This window comes from Mirounga leonina, unplaced genomic scaffold (assembly GCF_011800145.1).
Source record: "Mirounga leonina isolate KUSES-001 unplaced genomic scaffold, KU_Mleo_1.0 Mir_55, whole genome shotgun sequence".
Taxonomy (NCBI): Eukaryota; Metazoa; Chordata; class Mammalia; order Carnivora; family Phocidae; genus Mirounga; species Mirounga leonina.
This window is the reverse complement of record NW_023270816.1, coordinates 3,908,162-3,928,834: the sequence shown is the minus strand read 5'-3', so window position 1 is coordinate 3,928,834 and position 20,673 is coordinate 3,908,162. Positions and strand designations below refer to the sequence as shown.

The 20,673-nt window shown below is 43.3% G+C and overlaps 1 protein-coding gene across 2 annotated transcripts in view; it reads right to left on the bottom strand.

Annotated features, from left to right (window-relative positions):
• Positions 1 to 20,673, bottom strand: part of LOC118001907 (solute carrier family 22 member 3) — an 87,428-nt gene that overhangs the window by 4,535 nt on the left and 62,220 nt on the right. For both annotated transcript variants that reach the window (XM_034992094.1, XM_034992095.1), the window contains exons 6-9: positions 11,683 to 11,780; positions 11,349 to 11,563; positions 3,531 to 3,639; positions 2,674 to 2,786 (exon numbers count right to left, since the gene is read on the bottom strand). In XM_034992094.1, the coding sequence (XP_034847985.1) occupies positions 2,674 to 2,786; positions 3,531 to 3,639; positions 11,349 to 11,563; positions 11,683 to 11,780 (535 nt within the window). The remainder of the gene's footprint in view (positions 1 to 2,673; positions 2,787 to 3,530; positions 3,640 to 11,348; positions 11,564 to 11,682; positions 11,781 to 20,673) is intronic.

The window sequence follows — 20,673 nt, the reverse complement described above, 5'->3', positions numbered from 1 at the left end:
ACCCTAACCAGCTCTCCAGTTTTCCTCTGCCACTATTTGAAGTGTTCCCTACTTTCCTCGGACACTGTGCAGCCCCATCACCCCAGGACTCTTGCCCATATCCATTCCTTCACCCCCCAAACAATTATTTAATGGGTGCCTAAGGGCCGACCCCTCACAGAAGACCTCACCTCCCGCCTCTCAGGGAAAATGGCAGCCACCAGACAGGAATCCCCTCAGCTTCCTTTTACTGACCAAGAGCTTTACTGCATGCTCTCCGTCCCTTTCCTTATTGGGCCATGTCACACGGTCAGACTTGGGGCCACTGCACCCCACTGGCCATCTCTTAGAGGCTTTCCGGGCTGCTCCGTGTAGCCATGAACCCCCTCACTCCAGTTGGTGGAAGCACTGAACCGGACGCAAGCCTCTCATCGTAGGGACCCTTCTAGCCACCTCACGGGATCCTCCAGTCACCATCCCCGCCTTTGCTGGTCTTTAGAGCCGAAATTCCGGAAACACCATCCTTCCCTATTCTGTCCACTTATGCTGGTGAATGTTTACCAACCAACTGTCCAGAAAATAAAGCCCCGGCTTGTAGCGTTTGCCGATTTCCATGGTGCAAGGACACTCGCCGTGGGCATTTCACGCGAGTGCCAGGACACGACCGCACAGGGCGCTGGGAAGGGCTGCGCGGTGACACCCTGCGTAGAGCATTGCCCCAGAAGGATACACGAGACAAAAGTAACCTGAAGGACACCCGTAACCGGGAGATGTAAATGGGTTTTGAGCATTTATTACCTCTGTTTTTAATCTATTTGATATATGTGTTTTAATAACGGCCAGGTTAACAACTGGGCTCAAACATCCCTGAAAACGCCACAGCCGGCCTTGGCAGGTGGGTGCTGGTCTTGGCAGGTGGATGCCGGCCAGCACCAGCACTCACCCCTGCGAGTCAGGCCTCACGTCCGCCTGCTCTCTCTTGGATCTGCCCCTGAGCACCTGCCCTGCTCCCTCCAGCTCCAGACCCACTGGCTCTGCTTCTGGGGCCCGGGTCTCCCCCTTTGCCAGCCAGGAATCCCGCCCTCCCACCCCCCTCTGGCTCTAGCAAGCCCACTCACTCATCCCTCTCGCCGGTTTTACTTTAATGTATTTCTCGAATCTCTCCACGCCCAACACTCCGTGTGTCATCGCCCTCACCCCAGCCGCCAGGAGCCCCTTCCTGATGAAACTGACTCACCACCAACACTGTCCCCCTGCAACCTATTTGCAGATCGGACTTCTAAAATGCAAACCTAGCACTGTCAATCCCAGCTTAGAGCTCTTAGCTTCCACTGCCGTTTGGAAAGAGAGCAAACCGCAGGGCAGGGAAGAGCCTTCCTGGTCTGGCCCATGCCTGCCTCCCAGCTTCACCTCCCTCCCTGCCCCAGCGCACACAGTCTCTGTCCTCTAACTGGCCTTCCCGCTGCCCAGAGCCCCAGCCCACACTCCCCACGTGGGGAATTTCTACTCGCCTCAGATCTCAACGACACATGCTTCCTTCCTCCTTGACTCAGGCAGGTCAGGTGGCCCTGTGCTGTGCTCCCCCCCGGCACCTTCTGCTTTCTGGATTAATCACACTGTGATGTGACCGATGGCTCGGAAGTGTGGCTCCCTCCGCAGCCAGACTCTGCAGGAAGGGCCGGCTCTCCCAGCACTCCCTGGAGGCCAGGCCGAGACCTTGAAACATGGCTCCCGGACCGCTTTTGGTCGAACAATGGCACTCTCTTTGCTTTCTCATGCTGGCCACAGAGCTTGTTTATCAGATCCCATGAAATACTTTGAAATAATCTTGTACTGAGTTCGGTGGTGTCAAATGGTTAGAAGCTTTACTATCCTTAGCCAGCACTGTTAGGGATTTTGCATTACTAAGGATGTATGTCCTCATGGACTCAATATTTTCATGATAATTTGAACTGCGGGGCAATATGTGAAAAACTTCTCCGCTGGGAGTAAGGACGCAGCGGTGGAGGAAGAGTACGTGAGAAAGGGGCCCACCTGTGTTCTTCCTTGCTGAGGAGGGTGGAGGCGGGTGTGCGACCCAGGCAGAAAGGTTGGAACAGCACTTGAGAAGCGCTGGATGGAATTATCTTAAGCCCCCTGCCCCTAAGCTATGGTTCTATCCCCTCATGTGGCCCGTGGAGATTGAAGTAGGAAGCAGGGTATGAATCTGAGGGCCAGCACAGAGGCTACTGGCTACTCAGGCAAAGGATTCTGTGTCCTCTGTTCCTTCTGCACAGCATGCTCCCATCAAAGCAAATGAAGATATGATCTCAACAGATACAGAACATTTAAAAATGTAATTAGTGTTTAGGCTTATTTTGAAACAAACCGAAGGTCCAAATTGGTCCCCCGAAAATTATTGGCTCCGTTTCCCAATACGTAAGACTTTTATAGTACTGGAATTTAACTCAGAACCTAAACAAAGAAAGCTAAATTGAACATGACTCATCAGGACACTTTAAAATAAAATAAATTAAAAGCATTTAGTGTTTCACATGTCTTCGCAATCGGATGGGCTACTCAAAACTCAAGTGGTTGTCATTAAAAAATTAAATGATCTCATTAATAGCAAACCGAATAATCACTATAGAGTTCTATCAATACAAAGAATATGGATGAAGGGATTTAGGAATAATGTATACAACGAGTTCTTACCAAAGATGATAAGAGGTAGTTCTAGCCAAATGGCCGCTAGCCGGAAGAGCAGAAACGGGGCTATGATTCCCCCAAAATCACATAAACCTGAGCAAAGAGAAACTCCAAAGTTTCTGTAGAGTAAAAAAATTGTTTTAAATAAAAAATATTTAACTATATTCAAGATAAGTAAAATATTCAGCTATATAAGTAACAAAGACATTTTAGTAATATTTCCCATTTCTATAGTTCCTACCTCTGAAAACTGCTACGACTCCCATATTCTAAGCAAACCACTTCCATTCTGCCCCATTTCACACCTGGGCAAAGCTGAATCACAGTGAGGACGGTGAGGTGGACATCATCCCACCGGTGGCTCACTCTGCAGCCCACTCCATGATGCTGATGTGGCGCCTTGGCACCCTCACCTGACGGTAAGGTGTGCCCACCAATATTCCCCCAGGAAAGGAGGCCAATTTGCAGCCCATGCACACTGTTTCACTCTGTCCTGCATTCATCAGCTGCGCACAGCGGCAAGATGTGGAGTGTGGTCAGAACAGAGGCTGTAGCCTTTAAACGGGGTGATGCTGATGAAGACAGTTTTAACCCACATCTAAGCGAGTACTCTAACCAGATTATCTGATCCCACAAAACCACAGCTGTGTATAAAGATACTGGTATGAGAAATACTTCTTTCAAAAAATGCGGAAGGTAGCAATGCAGAAAGCAGCCATAACTCAAAGCACCTCTTCTTTCCCGACTAAATTCAGCCCAGGCTAATATATCACCAAGTTAAGGAAACTATTTCACGGCTCTTACGTCAAAACGTTTGGCTGCAGAATTACTTAGGAGAAACCAGACATATAGGTTGGAATTACCGTAATGTTGTTGGGTACAATTCTGAATTTACCAAATAAACAATTTCAAAGGCCATGGTTATCCCTAGTCTTCCCAGGGTCGCAACTGTGGTTCTCAACCAGGGTATTCCTGCGAACACAGAAAATTTGGAAACAAAGAGTTAGGGGTCTGCTTTCAACAAAATATCACAAAACAACAAAAGGCATTTGCTTAGTGTTCTCCTGGGACCTAAGTCTTTGCTAATTTTAAGCACGAATGACAGATACCTCCTAATATTGTAGCCAAATTTTAACAGCAACAACAACCACCAGGATGATAGCTAATATTTAGGGTGTTAGTCACCTTTCTGAGTAGGGCTAGAGGATGGGAATACGATTCAAGAACCATTTGTTGAGCAGCCACCAGACTGAAAGGACAGTGTTCCAGGCACTGTTTTCCTAGAGGGCCTGAGTGCACTGGCTGTTTCTCTGGAAGGTGGTCTTCACTTGAGCCCTTGAGAACCATTACCGAAGCCTGGTACCCATTTGTCCTCTCTCCGTTCCCTCCCCTAGTGATAGCACACAGAATAGCTGTTCCTAGCCGACCAGGAGATATCGACATGAAGCTGATGTTGGTTTCTGGAAGGTAGCAAAGGCTTTGAGGACCAGAACCTTTGGAAGGGGACATCTAAACCTTGTGTTATCACTAGAGTGTATGTCCCCCCATCTTGCTACTTACCCCAAGAAATCATCCAGAAGGAGCCAGATTCTTTTTTTTTAAATTTTTTTATTCTTATGTTAATCCCCATACATTACATCATTAGTTTTAGATGTAGTGTCCCATGATTCATTGTTTGTGCATAACACCCAGTGCTCCATGCAGAACATGCCCTCCTCAATACCTATCACCAGGCTAACCCATCCTCTCACCCCCCTCCCCTCTAGAACCCTCAGTTTGTTTTTCAGAGTCCATCGTCTCTCATGGTTCGTCTACCCCTCCGATTTCCCCCGCTTCATTCTTCCCCTCCCGCTACCTTCTTCTTCTTCTTTTTTTTTTTCTTAACATATATTGCATTATTTGTTTCAGACGTACAGATCTGAGATTCAACAGTCTTGCACAATACACAGCGCTTACCAGAGCACATACCCTCCCCAGTGTCTATCACCCAGTCACCCCAATCCCTCCCACCCCACCCCCCACTCCAGCAACCCTCAGTTTGTTTCCTGCGATTAAGAATTCCTCATATCAGTGAGGTCATATGATACATGTCTTTCTCTGTTTGACTTATTTCGCTCAACATAATACCCTCCAGTTCTATCCACATCATTGCAAATGGCAAGATCTCATTCCTTTTGATGGCTGCATAATATTCCATTGTATATATATATACCACATCTTCTTTATCCATTCATCTGCAGAAGGAGCCAGATTCTTAAAGATTAGTTGGTTCCTTCATTTAAAAATGAACTACGTTAGGGCTGCATTGGTTATATGAGGAAATTCTCCTTGCCTCCACAGTGACTAGTGCAAAAAAACAAATGTTCTTCATTAAATATTTTCTTTCTTTTGAGTTTTAAAGGAAGAAGGAGTAAACCATTTTTGTCCTACAAAGTCAGTGCTCTAAATCTCTTAAGAGTGCAATTTATGCCAGCCTTCCTTAGTGGACATGGGGATGAGGACATATGACTGCATGGGTAAGCACCTATCTGCTCTCCAAAGCAAAGCTAAGGACATTCTGACTTTCGTCTTTGAAAAGGAAACCTTTCCCTTTTATACTCATATTTATTTATGTTCACCCAGCACTAAACAGTGCTCTTATCTCTGAGAAGAATTATTGCCCCTTCCTGAAAAATGATTTTTTGTTAGAAAAGTAGACACGAATGCAGAGGAGGACAGAAGAGAATTAAGCTCAGTAGATGTATGTGTATTCTCTACAGAAGAGTCAACAAATAAAAAAAGCTAAAACTCACTAAATAATACAATTGCCTAGGAGGGCGAGCACAGAAAAAGATAGTTTAAGATCGTTGCTGGGAGGCTCGTTTATTACTACAAAATTACATTTTGCTTGCACACCGGCTGAGGACGTCCTGGCGTACTTGACGTTTTTCCCGGATGAGAACATCTGTAGCTCTCCCATCAACAGTTACATCAGGGGGTGAGGAATATCAGTGTTGCACTGATGTGCCGGGCTGCCATCTGCTCTGGCATGGAACGGTTGTAAACATGTGTTTTATTTAGGCTGTGCCTTTTCATGAAGGCCAGGGAGGGGGACCAGGAAATGCATTCCACCCCAGCCTTCAATGAGCAGGTGGTACAGTGCCAGGTGCCAGGGAACGGAAAGTGGGAGCTCTCGCCCAGATTCCCTGGGTCCCAGCCCAACCGGGCAACCTTTTGCAGCTCTCGGGCTGCAAAGAATGTCGCCTGCTACTGTGGAAATAGCTTGATTATCCAGGTTAAGTTCTTAAGTTATAGGTTTTTTTCTACTGAATCAAAACGACTCTGTAAGTGAGTCCCGTGGACAACTTCAATGCCAGTTGAAGTTTACAACGGAGGCTAGAACTGTTTGCTGGAGAGAACCAAACAAAAAGCAAGAAACCAAATGAAAACACACACACATACACACAAAACATGTGATTAGCTCAGCGGATACAGATAAATAACCAGTCCAAGTGAGTAAAATGTTCAGAAAACGCTGTCAAGCGGACACCCTTGAGGAGATGTGGTTTATGCTACATGCTGACTGGACTCTGAAAGCCTCTCAACTCCTTCTGAGCAGCAGAGCCCCTGTCTAACCACACTGAGCTAGAGATTTTGGTGAAATGTTTAATAAAACACAAGTTCCAGAGGCACTGTGCTGTTGATTCACTAGGAGTGAAATGAAAGCAGTTTATTAGGAAGTGTAAATGATGTGTGAATATTATGTATGCAAACAGAAACTTCTGATCATCCCAGTGATAAGCTGTGTTCATCTTGGAGTGGCAGAAGACACTTTTAGTAGCAAAGACAAAAGAACACAAGACAATTTACAAATGGGTACAAACACTGGAACTCTCTCCATGGAGCCCCGAGAACACAGAGAAAGACGGTCCCTCCGAACAGGGGTTTGGTCAAGGGACTGGAGATTACTGGGAATAATACCTCAATTTTTGAAGAAGAGGATACAGGATTTTTTTTTTTTTATATATTTTATTTATTTATTTGGCAGAGAGAGAGAGAGAGCACAAACAGGGGGAGGGGCAGGCAGAGGGAGAAGGGAGAATCTCAAGCAGACTCCCCAGGATGAGCAAGGAGCCAGATGCAGGGCTTGATCTCATGACCCTGAGATCATGACCTGAGCTGAAACTAAGAGTCAGACACTTAACTGACTGAGCCACCTGGGCACCCCACCGTGACTGCATTCTTTTGTTTTTTTTAAAGATTTTATTTATTTTACAGAGAGACAGTGAGAGCGGGAACACAAGCAGGGGGAGTGGGAGAGGGAGAAGCAGGATCCCCACTGAGCAGGGAGCCCGATGCGGGACTCGATCCCAGGACCCTGGGATCATGACCTGAGCTGAAGGCAGACGCTCAACGACTGAGCCACCCAGGCGCCCCAGGATGCAGGATTTTAAAGTAACACTCTCTGACATCTCTGAATGTACCATCTGCTTTGAGTTCTGAAATAAAATGTAGTGAAAATTTGTACTAGAGATATGTAAATTAAGATACATTTGCTGGCTTTTCACTTAAAAGAGAAATAAAAGTAAAAGGCAGCTCTCTGGCTTCAGAAAGAGTAATTAACCAAGCGGCTAGGTCTGTAGCCATCCTAAACAAATCCGAATGAAAGGCGCAGCCAGACCACTATGGACAAAGAAAACCTTCTAGTTTGCAGACTTTAATCAGAGTTCAAAAATTTGGGTCAAAAGCAGTGAGGTTTAAGTGAAGATACAGCCAGAAAGACTTTCTTTTTCCAGAATCTCATTCTTCAGACCATAAAAAGTTGTGCTTAGTGGAGGGAAAGTCAGTTAAATTGTTCTTGACAATTTTAAAGCTGCGTCCTCTAAAAGGCTAATCAGCATTCTCCGCAGGGGCTGTCCTTCTGTTCCTGACGTCAAGGATGACTGAGAGGAGAAGTCTTTCTAATGTTAATTCATCAGCCCAAGTAACCAAGTCCAAAAGCTCCTTAAGGAGAAGGGCTGCCAATGAAGTGAGGAACAGCTCTTAAAATGTGGTTACTCACAAGGAGCATTAGGGATGTGAATTTATTCTTGCCAATCATGACTGACATATGACTATCCAAGCAGCCGAATCTGGGAATACACAAATAAGGTGTGTCTAGAGTAAGAGCATAATAATTATTTTTCAGTATCGCTGAGAACAATTCTAAAGCTGAAATCAGGAAATTATATCTTCAAAATAAAACTGATCAGACCAAACAGAAAAGTCTGCTCTTTGCCTTATGTTTTTCCATATAGGAAAGTATTCTCTACAAAATCATTTGATTCCTACTCATCTAGTTTCTCCAACATTGGTGTGGACATATGGTCTAGAATGCTCTCTGGGATCATGCAGAAGGCGGCGCACATCAAAATCACCCCAATCAGTCTGGGGCCAGAGAGAATCTTCCAGGGGAACGTTATACCATGAAATGATGGGCCACCCATAAGTCTTTAACCTTTCTCCACCCATAAGACATTAACCGAGTCCCTAATTTCATGTGCAACAAATACTTAATTCTTATTCCACATGCCACAAGAACAAAAGACCTCGCAAAATGATACAGTGTTAAAGCAAAATGGAAACAAGAGTGAAATCTCCAATGTTCCCCATTTGTCCCCCTTCTACTTAAATTGTGCATTATTCTCAAGGACAAGAGTTACATCTATCTTGTTTACTGCTCTGTTCCCACTCCTAGTTTAGTGGTGGCCATTAATAGAAACTAAAAAGACATGTATTGGCCAACAGGTGTTACATAGATTCCCCAACTCTTAGAAAAATGTTTCGATTCAATGTAGTGGGTTGAATAGTGTTCCCCAAAGTTCATGTCCACCCAGAACCCAGAATGTGACCGTATTTCTAAACGGGTCTTTGCAGATATGATAGTTAAGATGCAGAGAAGAGAGGGTCCTATGAAGATGGAGGCAGACATTGGGATAATAAGGAACGCCTGGAGTTACCAGCAACCACCAGAAGTTAGGAAGAGGCCGGGAAGGATGCTCACCTAGAGCCTTCAGAGAGAGCCTGGCCCTGCCCACATGGGGATTTCAGACCTCCAGCCTGCGGGACTGTGAGAGAATACATTTCTGTTGTTCCAAGGCACCCAGGGTGTGGTACTTTGTTACTGTAGCCCTACAAAACTAGTATACTCGAGGAAAATGAGATCCGTGTAAATGCAGTTCTACTTATCATCAACCATTCCAAAAGGACAGAAGACTTCACATCTTTTTAAAATTTTCTGGTCTGGAGATGGACATTTCTATAATTTTATTTAAATAGGGTTTGGGGACTTCATAAACCTTCATATAACTAATAAACTCTGTAAATGTCTATTTTCACTTCTATAATATTATCCCTTCTTTCTTGATCCTCAGATGATCCTCAGAAGAAAAGACAGCCTCTCTGGGGCCGATACAAGGACTACCAGAGAATCCGGTCTCTCTGTAACTCCCACCCCCCATGCCCTGGCACATGGAAATAAGGAGCTTGCTCTAATTCGCATGTTCCCTGGGACTTTGAAGGGCTTCCCTGTCCAGGGTCTGCTGTGTCCTGTGGCAGAGATAATGTGGGTTGTGTTAACCATGCATCTGGGGGCAACTGCCACCTCTACAGCTCTACAACTGCCACCTGGTCATCGAGCCCCCCGACCTCTGACATCCCTGAAATCACCCTCTCCCATCCAGGCCGACTACCATGACCTTCATTCCTGGTCTGGGCATCTCTCCCTCCTCACTGCCACCATCCAACCTGACGCAGCTACGAGTAAGCTCACAGGGCCATACCCAAGCTCCCAGTCTGGCCTGTGAGGCCAGTCACTGCTGGTGGCAGGCGATCCTCAGCCCCTTTTTGGGGATATTCGAGTGATAACAGAGAACGTGTGGTCCCAGATCCCTCAACGATGGTTCACACTTCTGAGAGCCGTGCTCTACTGTGGAAAAATCTCTCTTACCTTTCCCTTCTGTCTAGTACATTTCTTTTTTCTTTTTTAAAGTTTGTTTATTTATTTTTTTTAGTAATCTCTACACCCAATGTGGGGCTCAAACTCATGACCTTGAGATCAAGAGTCGCATGCTCTTCTGACTGAGTCAGCCAGGCACTCCTGTCTAGTATATCTCTCTTCCTTTTTCATTCATGCCTAGTTCTCACCTCTGGGAAGCTTTTCCTGACCACTCCATGCATATCACTCCTTGTACCCATTTTTCTAAATCACATAGAGTCTTCAGAGAGCTTTATTTTTCTAAATCTGGTACAGTTGGCTCTTGAACAACAGGTTTAAACTGAGTGGGTCCACGTATGTGCAGACATTATTTACACTACAGTACTATAAATGTATCTTTTCTTCCTTATGATTTTCTTAATAACATTTTCTTTGCTCTAACTTACTTTATTGTAAGAACACAGTATATAATGCATATAACATACAAAGTATGTGTTTATCGACTCTTTTGTTACAGGTAAGGCTTCTAAATAACAGTAGGCTATTAGCAGTTCAGTTTCTGGGGAGTCAAAAGTTATATGCAGGTTTTCGACCATGCAGAGAGTCAGCAGCCCCACTCCCTATAACAAGGTTTAACTGTAACTAATTCTATTATTTCATTTATCACAGTGAGTTGTGAAAGCATTCAAGTATCTATATCATGCACCCCAATGTTTACAGCAGCATTATCAACAAAATCCAAATTATGGAAAGAGCCCAAATATCCGTATGTCCATCGACTGATAAATGGATAGAGAAGATGTGGGGTATGTGTATCTGTGTGTGTGTAATGGAATATTACTCAGCCATATAAAAGAATGAAAGAATGAATTCTTGCCATTTGCAATGATGTGGATGGAGCTAGAGAGTATAACACTAAGTGGAATAAGTCAGTCAGAAAAAGGCAAATACCATACGATCTCACTCATATGTAGAATTTAAGAAACATAACAGTTGAACGTGGGGAGGGGGAAGAGGCAAAATAAGAAACAGACTGTTAACTATAGAGAACAAACTGAGGGTTGCTGGAGGGGAGGTGGACAGGGGATGGGGTAGATGGGTGATGGGCATTAAGGAGGACACTTGTTGTGATGAGCACTGGGTGTCCTATGTAAGTGATAAATCACAAAATTCTACACCTGCAACTAATATTACACTGCATGTTAACTAACTAGAATTTATTTTATTTATTTTTTTTTGTTTTAACTAACTAGAATTTAAATAAGAACTTGGAAGAAAAACAAATTTAAAAAATGAAGTATCCATATCCCTTACTAGGTTGTGAACCTTCTGAAGTCAACAAGTGTCTTCCTTTCTTCTTTTTGGAACCCTGGTATTTTGCATGGGGCCAGTGACACGGTAATCAGGAAATATGGTAACCATGGTCAATGAGAGCATGAAAGTCAGTCAAATAAAGGTGATCAATACTAAACTACATGACTACAAGCTAGACTCTGCACAATGAACCTAAAATGGAGAAAACAGAAAAAACTGTAGAACCAATCCCTGTACTCAGAGTCATTAACACTGCTTAAGCAGAAAATTGGGTGACATCACTAGGTTGCCTGGTACCAGGATTTTGAGGCAGGGGTACATTTTCTAAGGACAAGAAGTTCCCCATTCTTGAGCATTTTGATTTAAGACTATTTCATGTTCTTGAGTGCCAGACAGATCCGGGGACTATTACCTTCGGGTAAGAATGCAGTGACAAGGCAGGCCACCCCTGCCACTAGATTGCTTCCTGCAAAGGGAAGGCGTCGTCCGAAACGCTCAATGGTCAGTAAGATCAGCAGGGCCGCGGGCAGCTCCACAACTCCTGAGATGAAAAAGTCGATATAGAGGTTGCCTCCTATAATTCCTAGGCGCATGACGAGTCCTTGATACACCACCGCACTTGTGAACCTGGAGGGGCATTGAAAGACAACGGAGACCAAGTAAGACATAACTTCAGCCTGCTCTGAAGGAAGGGGTGCGTTGTAAATTCGATACAAGCTTTTGAGCCCATCACAAGTCAGACTTACCAAGCAAACATAAGAATAAGTGTGCACTTCCTCATTTGGGGAGTCCTCACCAGATCTAAAAAGGATGGGTTACTAACTTCCTCATCTGTAACAGTGATCTATATAAGAGAAGCAGATTTCAGTAGCAAATACAGCAAGACACACCTGCATATTATAGATTTTCATTGACCAGATTCAAAGCCACCAAGTCAAATGATCTGACTGAATTGACCAGGGTCTTTCACGACTTCGTCTTAAAACCTGAGAATGGAGAGTGTGATTCCCTAGCTGTTAAAAAAGGACAAATCCGCAAAGATGTGGTTGCTGCATGAGAGGCTGTTCTCAGGCGAGTATCAGCAGTCCTGTGTGCCAACCTGCTCTGACTCACCAAGGAAAAAAGGTGTGTTTTAAAGTAAAATACATTTGCGCATTTATTAAATTGGAGAAAAGAAACGTTAAGAGTGGCAAAAGCAGGTGGGTCCAAATGAATGTTTCTTTATTAAATTATCAACCTGATGTTAACAAATAAGATTATTTTAAATTCAAGAGCAAGTACAGCCCCGAAGGTATCAGTTTGCTTTGGTCCGTTTATTTGAATCTAGCATCTTTTTGATCCTGGAAAATTCAGCTCATCTCTATTTGGCCATCCAAGAAGTTGGTCTTTTCTTTCATTGCATGAAACAAATACTGCTGTTCGCCTACTATGTATAAGGCACTATAAAGGAAACAAAGCCAAAGAGCAGGTACTTTGTCCGTCACCGAGGCTAAGCATGACACTTGATGAGTCGAACAAAGCTTGATATCTCCTGTCTATGCTTGTTCCAAGGAAACACATACAAGCAAAAGAAGACTGCAGAATTGATGTCTTTGGATCACCTTCTCTTCCTATGCCCTTCCAATACCGTATTTCTTCTATCTCAAGACACATAATTTTCACATTTTAACACTCCTAAATTGGGACATGTCCTACAACTGAGCTGATAAGAAATCATACGTTTAATAATACATTTCATAACATGGTTTTTCTTACTTAGTGGTACATAAAATGATGGGTCTTACAATCAATAGGGTCTTAGAGTCAGTGACACAATACTAGTTTCCATGACAATGCCTATGGGAGACTGCTAATTGATTCTACCATCCATTCTTCCCTTCTCCATTTTGATAACAGAATCCACCGAGTTTTAGTTGGGCACGTCACTACAGTCACATTTTCTAGCCTCTTTTTCAACTATGGGTAGCCCTTTGATTAAGATCTCAGCAGTGAGGTAGGAATAGAAGCCATGTATGCAAGTTCTAGATCCAATCCTTTAAAAAGAAATGGCTTTGCTCTTTATTGACTGCCTTCCCTCTCCTAAGGGAAGGAAGGAGATGCTGGTGAACCAGCTTCTAGACCACCTGCTGCAGGTGACAGTGGAGAAACAAGAAAACTGGAACCTGGGTCCTAGAGGCGCTCAGGAAACAGAGCCGCCTTCTAGGGCTGGGCTGCTTACCTCTCGGTGGGCACGTATGAGAGAAAGATGCTTTTCTTTCTTTCTTTCTTTCTTTCTTTCTTTCTTTCTTTCTTTCTTTCTTTCTTTCTTTCTTTCTCTCTCTCTCTCTCTCTCTCTCTCTCTCTTTCCTTTTTTTTTGTCCTTATATTTTTTGGGTCTCTGTTTCAGCAGCAAGTTGACCCGTACTCTAAACGAACACAATGCTTATGAAAATATTCCCTGATCTACTCTTCTAAGTTCTAAGGATTTTTAAGACCTATGTTCACCTTTGCTGCCACAAAAGTAAGGCAGGAATATCAAAAATGAAAGAACTTAGTATATTACAACAATGTATCATTATATGATTGGTTATCAAAATGTTTTCCACAATTAGTTTCTCTATCTCGTCCACGTCAAAATGGTTCACTTCTAAGGAGCCTGTAATATTTGTTTGATGTGGTTATTTAATTTGATTCTCATTAAAACCCTCCGAAGTTAGTACTTTTATCAATCCTGTTTTATAAGTAAGGAAAACAAGGCTTGGGACTTGAAGGATTAAAGGGACAGTGGTTGAGCCAGGATTTGAAATTAGGCAGTTGATAGAAATCCTTTATTCTTAATGGTCACATTACACTGTTGAATGTATTCAAGGCTTTTTATTTTAGAAAACTTCTGTGTAGCTGATGGTCACTTCATTTTTAAAGAAGGACATTACACACCTGGCCAAAATCTAACCTTTAGTTAAAACACTATTTTATGGAAAAGTTGGATTTGACTAAAATAATTTAGAGCTTGAGGATCTTTAAATTCAAGATCAAAACTACCCATACTGTGAGGGAAGTTGTCCTCCATGGATGTATCACTTTTTCCAACGCTTTTCTTTTCACTTATGGTCTTCCACAGCTTAGACTTGGGTCAGGTTGCCTGTGCTCACTCAGACTACTCCCTTCTCTCTAGGGAGTCCCTGGTCGCTCTGCCCATCCACACATCTGTACCACTGCTCCCCCAGAGCACACAGATGGCAACAATCTTTTATTTTCTAAAGCAATATTGCCACAATTTGTTATGGGTTCTCTTTCATTCCCTCTTCAGTCTTCTTATCTTCTCCCCATAGCTATGACTTCTATCGACTAGATACGCTGTACAAATTCACTTTCATTCATGTCCCAGTGTCAACACCCCAGAGTTCAAGGGAGATCATATATCATGTATTTCAAGATCTCTAGTCAATTCAGGAAGATAACCTGACATTTAAGCACTGCTGTAGATTTTTCAATTACTCACAATTCTTAACTAACTGATAAAATAACTGAGCATCTCTTGCTTTCATGTTAGCTCTGCAGATGTCACTTTTTCTTGATTGTTTTCTCCAGGCTGGTTAAGTTACTACACGACCACAGAATTATGACATGCTAGATTTTGATAAAACAATAGAGGTCTACTGGTCTGACTGAGAGGTCAGCGAACTTTTTCTGCGAAGGACCAGATTATAAGTACTTTTGGTTTTGTGGGCGATATAGTCTCTGTTGGAGCTACTTAACTTTGCCGTTATAGTGTGAAAGTAGCCATAGATGGATACACAAATGGATGACAATGGCTGGTTTCCAATACAACTGTTTACAAAAACAGGCAGCAAGCCAGGTCTGGCCCACAGGCTGCAGATTGCTGACTTCTGAACTAGAGGATTAGTGCTGTTGGAACTTATAAATGCTATTCTTATATCCATCACAGAGAGGAAGAAGTTGAGGCACAGGAAAGATAAGTAGCTTACCCACTGAGGACACACAGACAGTAAGTAGATGAACCAGGAGGTGGATAGCTAAGTCTGTATATTGCTAACCATTATGCTCTACTGTGTCTGCAATATGCGGAGTATAATATTTATTTTAATGTTTGAAAATATGCTTGTATCATTAATAGTTCTCACAGGGTAGTAGGATTATGGTGGTTTTTCCTTTCTTCCTTTTTGCTATAAATATTCTCTTAAAAATAAAATTTAAACTTAAAGTACTTTTCCTAACAAGAAGAACTATAGCTCACCTTTAAAGTAATGGATTTAAATGAGACCCTAGTGTACCTTTTTTGTTGTTGGCTCTGTGTCATTCTCTCTTTCTCATTCTTAATAGAACCCCCACTGCGCCACCCCCCCCAACTTCATCAATTCCCATTCTCAGGGGAGCTGATTCTGTTTCCAGTTGTAGGGGAGACCTCGTTACCTCAGGGTAATTCTACCCTTAGACTGGGCATGTGACTGGGAATGTGACCCAATTTGAGCCACTGATAAATGGGCATGAGACCCAGTTTGAACCAATGAGAAATGGTCTTGAGAAAGTCCTTCACAGGGGGCACCTGGATGGCTCAGTCAGTTAAGCATCTGCCTTCTGCTCAGGTCATGATCTCAGAATCCTGGGATCCAGTCCTGCATCGGGCTCTCTGCTCTGTGAGGAGTCTGCTTCTCCCTCTCACTCTCCCTCTGTGCTCTCTCTCTCTAATAATTAAAATCTTTAAATAAACAAAAAAAGAGAAAGTCCTTCACTGACCTTAAGTCAAAGTTTCCCGAAAGAATCTTCTCTCTCTACCCTCAGGGAATTAATGAGAAAGTGTTGGGCTCAAGTAGAATTTAGCAGCCATCCTATACCCAGGAGGGAACCAGTATGAAGAAGAAGCCACTCTGTCTGCAGAGTGGAGAGGGAGAAAACCATGGCTTGATGGGACTGTTGAGACTCAGGTCTAGCCAACCCCAAATACTGCTATAACTCTAGAATTCCAGATACATGAGCCAGGAAATGAGCTTATTGTTTAAGCCCATTTAAGTTGTAACTTGTTGCCAAAAGCAGAATTATCTGGAGAATTCAGTCCAGAACAATGCTTTTGCACTAATAATCGATTATTTTAGGCAAAATGATTTTGTATTAAATAATGAAAATAATTGCTTGAGTGTTCCAACTTACTCAGTAAAAATATTTATTATCAGTCTTAATTTCAAACTTTTAAGATTTAGAATCAAGCAGTCACATGATCTCTGTTTTCCCAAAGCACAAGTGTAATGCCTAACACATACCCTCTACCAAAGAATATGAGGTACTGATAAAACCAAAGGTAATCAAGACCATAAAACCAATCTTCCCTGTCCAGCGAATTAAAGGATTAATAGTACTTCCAAGCAAGTATGTATTTTGCCAATTTAAGAATAAATCCAGCTGGTTTATGATTTACTGACATGTTCTCCACAGTGACGCAGATATCCTGAAAGACGACCCACTTTCCGGGTGTCCAAAGACCTTGAGAGACTAAACGCCGTATCTTGGGATGGAATGCCTCCAGTAAAGTCTTGGCAACTCATTTGCAGTGGCTGCTGAAGCTATTATTCTTCTATAACAACTTCTAGCTCTGTATTTTGAAATTAAGCTGTGTTTATTTTCTGTTGCCAAAGCGTTACCAAATTTCGCTTACTCTGAGTCAGATACAAAAGAGTAGAAAGGCTAGATCAGGTTATTATATATACATACTTCCCTTTGCTTTATTGAGATATAACCTTCATACAATAGAATTCAGCAATTTCAAGTGTACACTTAAGTGAATTTTGACTAATGTGTAGAGTCAATGAACCACCACCATCATGATACGGACCATCTCCATTATCCTCAGAAAGTGTCCTCCTGACTCTACAGTCACCCTCTCCCCCTACTCTTAGCCCCTGGGAACCCCTCATCTGCTTTCTGTCATTACAGTTTTGCCTTCCCCAGAATTTCATGTAAATGGAACCATACAGAATGTTGTCTTTTGTAGCTAGCCTGGTATATTTTGTCATGTTTATGTCATCTAAGTGGTGGCTCCCTGCTTCAGTTTGGAGCAAAGGAAGACTGGAAAGGCTCGTGGTAACATTTGTGTGTTTGTGGAGTCTTGTTGCCTAGTAATGCCACTCATAGGAAAAGGTGTTGCTCACAGGTAAGCTGCACATGTCAGTTTCCTGTTGTTTATCAACTGAGCTGATTGCTATTTGTTCTAGCTGTCTCTTAATGGTCTTTTAACTTTCCCCAGACTTTTATGTTACGTTAACAGTGATATTGCCCATGTTGAAAATGTACTTCGTTCATCTTTCTGTGATTAATCTAGCTGCATGTACCATTCTTCTTGGTGCCTTTCTGAAACCTTTTTTCAAGTTGACATTTTCATTTAAATTGCCAAGGAAGAGAAAGACATTATAAATTACCATCTGTTCTAAATATGGTGTTCAAGAGCTCCCCTGATGTGGGATTGGTTTCTGGTCAAGAAGGACAACCAGCCAGGATCAGGTGAGAGCCACGGGGTTTTCCTGAGAATGTTTTCTTACTGGCACATGACTTCAACTCTGTGAACCTTATTTCTCTCATCAGGAGCCTGAGGATAGCAACACTTACTTCACTAGTACTTTGAAGATTCCACTGGATAACCCCTATACATCCACACACACCCATCACACACGTAAGAGCTCAATAATGGAAGCAGTCAGCATTACTACTGCTTTTTCATATCATTTCAGAGATATGTTGCTTCCAGATGATGATTCACTTGGCACTTTTTTATCTTTTTAGTTAGTAAAGTGTAGCTGATGCTATCATGCCTAAGGGGAGATACTTTTAAAGATACCCTGACATGAGTCCCTCTGTAAAGAGAAGAATGTTCATTGTGCCTTTTTTTTTTTTTAAGGAATGGATTTCTTGTTATACTGAATTTTTAAAAGTATACCAGGTATATTTAATGTCAATTTAGCACTGTTGATGTCCCAGGCCTTAGGCTGGATAATTTTTCGTGAATGTACCCACAAGCAAATGACACTTAGCGAACGTGCTCCTCAAAATGTGCACGGTCCCTGAATCAGCAGGATGCCTATCACCTGGGAGCTCGTTACACACACCCTAGCCCAGATTAGGGAATCAGAATCTTCCTTTTTACAACATCCAAGGAGACTCGTGTGAGAAGCACTGATGGTCAATGAATTGTCGTGCCTCAGACCTGACTCCTAGTGTTTACTCTTCCTGGGCTGAGAGGTAATACGAGTCCCTCAGGTTTTAGAGGAAAGACTACGTTCCACAGGGCCAGCCAGGGCACTGGGGGGAGGGGGGCGGGCGTGGGGGACAATGTCAGGTGGCTGGATTTCTAGCCTTGCAGCTGTTCCCAAGAGGTGGGTTTTTCATCCGTTGCCATATTTCACAAGGGAAAGCAAAGCCATGGACAAGAAGGGGGCACGTCTCTGTTCTTGAGTCCAACCCTGTGATGTAATCAGTTTCGCCAGTTCCCTATGGCTCTGTTCTCTAGAAGTCTTTAATCTTCCAGAAACCAGTGAGAATAGAATATGACTTGGGGATTTGGGGCTCACTGATCTGGAGGACCAGGGCCCATCTTCAAAGTTCAACTATCTGCAGGTCTTTCATACAAGTATCAGGGGCTGGAAGACGTGGATGGGCAGGAGGAAGTCCACTGGTGACTGCTGGGGTACCCATGCCCTCACTCCACCACATCGTGGACGCCCCCGTCAGTGAGATGAAGGTCGGCACCAGAAGGTCTAAGGGTAAGTGTTTCACATTATAAAGCCTAGGCTAGCTTCTGGGTAGCAGGAGTGCTACCCAGTATCCATAAAAGAGAATTTGTCAGATAACCCATAGTGCTTTGGGAATTGCTAAAAAACCTCATTATACTTTGAAACAAGAGTAGATAAAATATTTACCATACAGAGTTCATGTTATAAAGAAAAGTCCATATTAAAATTATGATGAATATTTGCTGCTTAGTAAAGTAGTTAAAAACAAATCTCAGTCACCTAGACCAGTGCCGTCCAATAAAAATATAGCTGAGTTACAGAGTTCAGTTTAAATTTTCCAGAAGCCACATTAAAAAGGGTAAAAATAAACAGGCAAAATTAATTTTAATAAAATGTTCCATTGAATCCACTCTATCCAAAATACTACCATTTCAACATGCAATTAATATGAAACTGTGAACGAGATCTTTTATGTGCTCTATGAAATCACTATAAAACCTGCTCTTACAGCTCATTTCAGTTCAGACTAACCACAGTTCAAGGCTACTGTATTGGACAGAGTGAGTCCAGAGCACCTCGGGCCCAGCCAGGTCTTCTGTTAAGATGCTCTGCAGAGAAGATATTTATTCCATTCGTTTGAGTTGGCTGGAAAGCGTCCCTCCCTGCCCCTCCCCAAGCAGGCACACTGCCCAGCACAGGAAAAGTGCATCCATCTAGAGGCCCCAGGAGAGAGCCAAAGTGCAGACTTAATATTAGCAAAGGTTAACGGGTTGCAGCTGTGGGTCACGTGTTGGAACATTTCTTCATTTCTTAAAAACAAACAGAGAGGGTTTTTTGTTTTTTTTTTTTTTTTTTTTGCGGGGGGAGAGGTGTTAAAGTCAGAGAAAGAGAAAGAAAGAAGAAAATGCACTTTCAGACCTAAAACTCTAACCCTAAATGCTCAGAACCTGGGGGGGGGGGGGACACCAAAATGCGCTGTTAGGGGACTGAATTAAAATGTCAGGGAACTCTCCGCCAATGGCATAAACGTCAGTGACGATTACTGAAAAAGAAAAGTTCCAAATATCACATTTTAAAGGACGTCCATTATAGTAGCATGCTCAGATACACAAGATTTTTAGTTCTATGAATACGCAAATTGAGTATCTGTAAGTCAGTAGGTAGCCAAGGATTTTTTTTTAAGAGGGAAAAAGCTAATGAGTGAATTAAAGGAAATCATGTGATAGGTCACAAATAAAAGCCCAAACAACAAGTTTCCACTCATCGTATTCTTAGCATCATTTCTTTGGGTCTCCTGGATGCCTCAGAAATGGTTTTAATCAGAACGAGGTCTTGAACATGACAATAACAGGATACAGACTTAGGAGATGGCCTTTCTCCTCACCGGCTGGGGGATGTTGGCCACTAGGTTCTCTTAGCTGTTGCCTACACCAGCTCTTTCCCAGGCATTCAGGTGTTTGCAGGTTGCCAGTAAAAAGGCAACTTTGCCCAGTTAGATATCCTGGCAGGTGTCTTTCTGCCCGGGCCTGTGAGTGTAAGGCGTTCACTCCTGCCCCTCCTCTGGCTTGGCAGCCCTTTCTGTATCGGCCAAGGAAAGCCAGGCAACATCAGGCTCCGTCACGTAAGAGCCCAGGGCCACGGCGATGGGGCACATCCAGGACAGTGTTCTCAGAGAGCCTCCTGTATTTGTGCCAGGGGACTGTGTTCCTCTCCTCTTTTCCCTCCTTCCGCCCTTCTCAGCCTCTCCGCAAGTTGAGATGGGGTCCCCGCACAGCCCCCGGGTGCTCCCCATCCACTTGGTTCTCAGGCATCTCTTCAGGGCATCTGTCTGACTCCCTGCCCTGAACTGGCCCCAGGAGAGGCCTGACTGCCCTTCCACTGCCTTGATGTCCCTGGGCTCCTGGAGTTTGTTCTCCTGGGCATGGCCTTCCTTCCACTCCCCAGGGGTCCCACGGCTGAGGTGTCTCTGACAGAAAACGGGTCTTCATAATTTCCACTATATTTTTCCATAACAACTTC